Source organism: Orycteropus afer, unplaced genomic scaffold (assembly GCF_000298275.1).
Source record: "Orycteropus afer afer isolate SDZICR_OR568_19922 unplaced genomic scaffold, OryAfe1.0 scaffold00770, whole genome shotgun sequence".
NCBI classification, from domain to species: domain Eukaryota; kingdom Metazoa; phylum Chordata; class Mammalia; order Tubulidentata; family Orycteropodidae; genus Orycteropus; species Orycteropus afer.
Window position 1 is genome coordinate 162,555 of NW_006922357.1, and position 4,164 is coordinate 166,718.

The 4,164-nt window shown below is 39.6% G+C and overlaps 1 protein-coding gene across 1 annotated transcript in view; it reads left to right on the forward strand.

The window, feature by feature from the left end:
* SRPX (sushi repeat containing protein X-linked) overlaps positions 1 to 3,600 on the forward strand; it is a gene marked incomplete at its 5' end in the record, with an annotated part of 73,062 nt that extends 69,462 nt beyond the window's left edge. The window contains one exon of the mRNA XM_007957660.2: positions 3,417 to 3,600. Within this exon, the coding sequence (XP_007955851.1) occupies positions 3,417 to 3,600 (184 nt within the window). The remainder of the gene's footprint in view (positions 1 to 3,416) is intronic.
* Between the last annotated feature and the right edge of the window lie 564 nt (positions 3,601 to 4,164).

Genomic DNA, 4,164 nt, shown 5'->3' on the forward strand with positions numbered 1-4,164 from the left:
AGGATTATCTTCTGTGTCTGTGTTAATTTGTTTCCCTTTTCTTTGTTGAGGAGGGTCTGTGCAGTCTTTCTGCCTAGTTCACCATCTTCCTGGAACTTCTCACCCACAATTTTTGAGCTATTCCTTCCTCCATTAACATAAATTCACTACCCCCTAAGGTTCCTATCTTTTAAGTTTCCATTTTCAATTGATCCCTTGTAGATAGGTCTTAAAAGAGCATAATGCTCAAGGCAGACCTTTTTTTTTTTTTACCAGTTAAGCTAAACTAGTGTTTGGTTTTAAGAAGACTTCAGGGGATATTTTTGGTTTGAGATTTAAATATTTTCTCAGGCAATATTTTCAGGTGTTCTTCCAACCTTCATGGCTCCAGGAAGTATATAGTCCATGAGAATTTGAAATTATTTTCTTCATTTTCCTCCATTTGATCAGGATTCTACTGTGGAATCTTTGACCTAAATGTTCAGTAATGGTAACTGGCTACTATTCACTTATTCTGGTCGTATGGCAAAGGAGGCAATTGTTCATGGAGGCAATTAGCCACCAATTCCATATTCTCTTCCTATTCCTGACTCTTCTTCTTCCTTTGTTGTTCCAGGTGAATAGTGACCAATGGGGGCTTGCAACTTTTTTTTTTTTAAAGAGACTTTTTACTGTGATTTGGGTGAAAGTTTAAAGAGCAAACTAGTTTTCTAATCAACAATTCATATACATTTCTGACAATGATTGCAATGGAGCGCACTCTTCCCACTTTCTCCCTGTGTTTACTGTTTCCATTCATCCTTCTTTTCTATCCTTCCTACCTTTTGAACTTTATCCTTGGGCAGATGCTGCCCTTTTGTTCTCATATGGTTGGTTGTTCTGAGGTGTGCATACCTCCCTGTTGCTGTTCTTTACCTCATAAGCCTGTTGTTTGGCTGAAAGTTGAGCTACAAAGTGGTGAATTGAATTTGAGGCTTGCACAGTGACTAAGGGCCATAGTCTCAGGGGTTCCACAAGTCTCTTTCAGACCAGTAAGCCTTTTTTTATGATTTTGAATTTTGTTCTACATTTTTCTCCCACTCTATCCAGGACCTCCTATTGTGATCTCTTTCAGAGCTGTCAGCAGTGGTAGCCAGGCATCATCTAGATCTGGTCTCAGGATTGTAGAATCTGAGATTTGTGCGGTCCATTTAGTCCTTTGGGCTATTTGTGTCTGTTGTATTGTAATAAATTTTCACCAAATATTGTGACATGTCTTAGTTCTCTAGTGCTGCTGTAACAGAAATACCACAAGGTGACGGCTTTAACAAACAGAAATTTACTCTCTTACAGTTTAGGAGGCTAGAAGTCTAAGTTCAGAATTCTAGTTCTAGGGAAAAGACTTTCTCTCTGTGTGTCTATTGTTCCTAGGGGGTTCCCAGTGCCTGGACCCTGGGTCCAAGAGATGTGTGTTGTTCCTGGCTCCTCTTTCTTGGTGGTAGTAGATCCTCTCTGTTCCCTTCTCTCTCCTTTTATCTCTTGTAAGATAAAAGGTGTTGTAGGCCACATCCCAGCTAAGCTCCTTTTACATTAGATCAGGGCTGTGATGGGACCAAGGGTGTTTCAACCCACCCTTAATCTTAATCCCATGGAATGGAAAGACAACTAACTTAAAGGGGCATCCTTAAGGCAGGGTGGGGCCTCTTGAGTGACAGGACCCTGATTAATTGGCCATATCTTACAGGCAGTCAGTTGCAGATGTTAGCTCATTGTTGTTGTTGTTGTTGTTATATGCCATGGAGTCAGACCTGACTCATAGTGACCCCTCCTTGGGTTCCTGAGGCAGTATCACTATGGAAGTAGATTGCCCCATCTTTCTTCCCAGGAATGGCTGGTGGGTTTGAACCTCCAGCATTCTGGTTAGCAGTCAAGTGCTTTAGTCACTATGCTACCAGAGCCCCTTAAATATTCCAGGGTCAGTGGTTGTCCTGTTCAACTTTAATTGACTAAATCTCTCAGGCAGTTGCGAGAGGTTTACAGGTTTTAGCTTATTAACCTTCTCAAATATTCCACTTCTCTCCTTTTTTCTCCTCCCTTCAGGCTTGCCCTCAAGCCGTCCCTCCTGTTCCATCTTCCAGCCTAACATTTCCTGGATAACACTATTGCAAAATTACATATATCATAGTATTTATCAGTATGTCCTTTTTTCTTTTGTACATCTTAGTGACATCATTTACCTAGATCAAGTTGTGCTTGTCCATATTTGATGTTATTTTCCCATTACCAAAACTATCAAGTGTCTACTATCTAGAGTGTGATTCCTCTCCTTCCCCTCCTTCCACCCATCCCTGATAGCCACCAATGAGTGTCTGTCTCTGTATAGGTATCAATTCTTGTCTTATTATAAAAGTGAGATGATATAATATTTGCCCTTTTGTGATTGACTTATTTCATTCAGCATGAAGTCCTCCAGATTCCTCTATGTTATAAGGTGTTTCCAGGACTCATCTTTCTTTATGGCTGCCAAGCATCCCATTGTATATAGCTCATTTTGTTTATCCATCAATCAACTGATGGATACTTTGTTTATTTCTGTCCTTTTGTTGTTGCGAATAGTGCTTTGATGAACATAGATTGGCATATTTCTGTTCCTGTCTCTTCTATTAGATCTCTAGGGTATATATCTGGACGTGGTTCTCCATCCAGTTATGAAAACTGAAAAATGTTTCCAGACGTTGTCAAGTGTCCCTAGGGGGAGTGGGGAATAAGATCATGTTGAAACAACTGACCTAGTCCTAATGCATGTGTGGTTGAGATTTTATGAACCTTATCTGGTACAATGATTAGTTATTGGCTGCTGACTGAAAAGTGGGTAGTTTGAACTGGCCCCACCATGGGAGAAAGTATTTGGTGATCTGCTCCCATAAAGGTTACAACATAGGATACTGTATGAGGCAGTTCTTCCACTCTGTCCTGTAGGGTATCTATGAGTCAGAATTGACTCAGCACACAACAGCAGCAATGACACCTGCAAACTTGGGTTGCCTTCAATTCAATGCAAAAAATCCGTTAGCTTTGTTGCATGTACCTTGTAACAACTTTTGGTCCATATTAGCATTGCAGGCCTGAAATCCTCCTGATCATAATCCACAGTAATGATCCTCAAATTGATCACATTGATGTGCTTTCCAGTCACCTAGAGATCTTGCTAATAATGTAGATTTTAATTCAGTAGGTTTGGGGTGGGGCATGAAAGTCTCCATTTCTAAAAAGCTTTCATTTCTAATGAGTGCTAGTCTGAGGCCCACACTTTGAATAGCAAGAGTCTATAGGATGATTCAGTCTTTGGTGTATTGAGCCTTTCTCTGCACAGTTTCTCTCTAGGGATGTGGCTGTTCCACCAGAACCTTTAGGAGTCCAGATTTGACACAGTCTTCTTATGTCCTTTTCTGTACTAGGCTGTTGCTGCGAATCCCACTCTATTCCTTCAGTATGGTGCTAGTGGATAAGCATGGCATGGACAAGGAGCGCTACATCTCCCTGGTGACACCCATGGCCCTCTTCAACCTGATTGACACTTTCCCTTTGAGAAAAGAGGAGATGGTCCTGCAAGCTGAAATGGGCCAGACCTGTGGCAACTGATGTGATCGATCCACTCTAGGTGGTTCCTCTTCTTTTTCTACACCATACTACACACACAGGGAAGGCCTTAAAAATGTCCTTGATGTACAGATTTTTATTTGTAATTTTTAAAGTCTATTTTATTATGAGCTTTCTTTGCACTTAAAAATTGGCACAATGCTTTGTGTACTTTGAAGTTTCAAAAGTATAAGAATATGATATTTACTCTTTCTGACTTTCATTACTCCAACATGACTGGATAATTTTATAGAGAATTTAGAAACCACAAGCATACATATATTTTCAAGATATTGTTCAGTGTAACACATAACTCTTTTATATGTTGTTTATATAAAATTTTATTAATAAAATATTTTGGAGCAAATTTATTAAAACTCACTTTGTTTTTCAAGCATTGGCCATACTTGCTCAGTGCTGGTCAACAGTTTCAGGATTGTAATGCTTAGTGGTACATTAGAAATGGAAAAATATAATTACTCTTCTAGGCAAATGTTGACATGTTCCCTTCATTTTCAGAATATCAGTTGGGTTTTCAGTCTATTCCTGAACAAAAAAAATTACTAC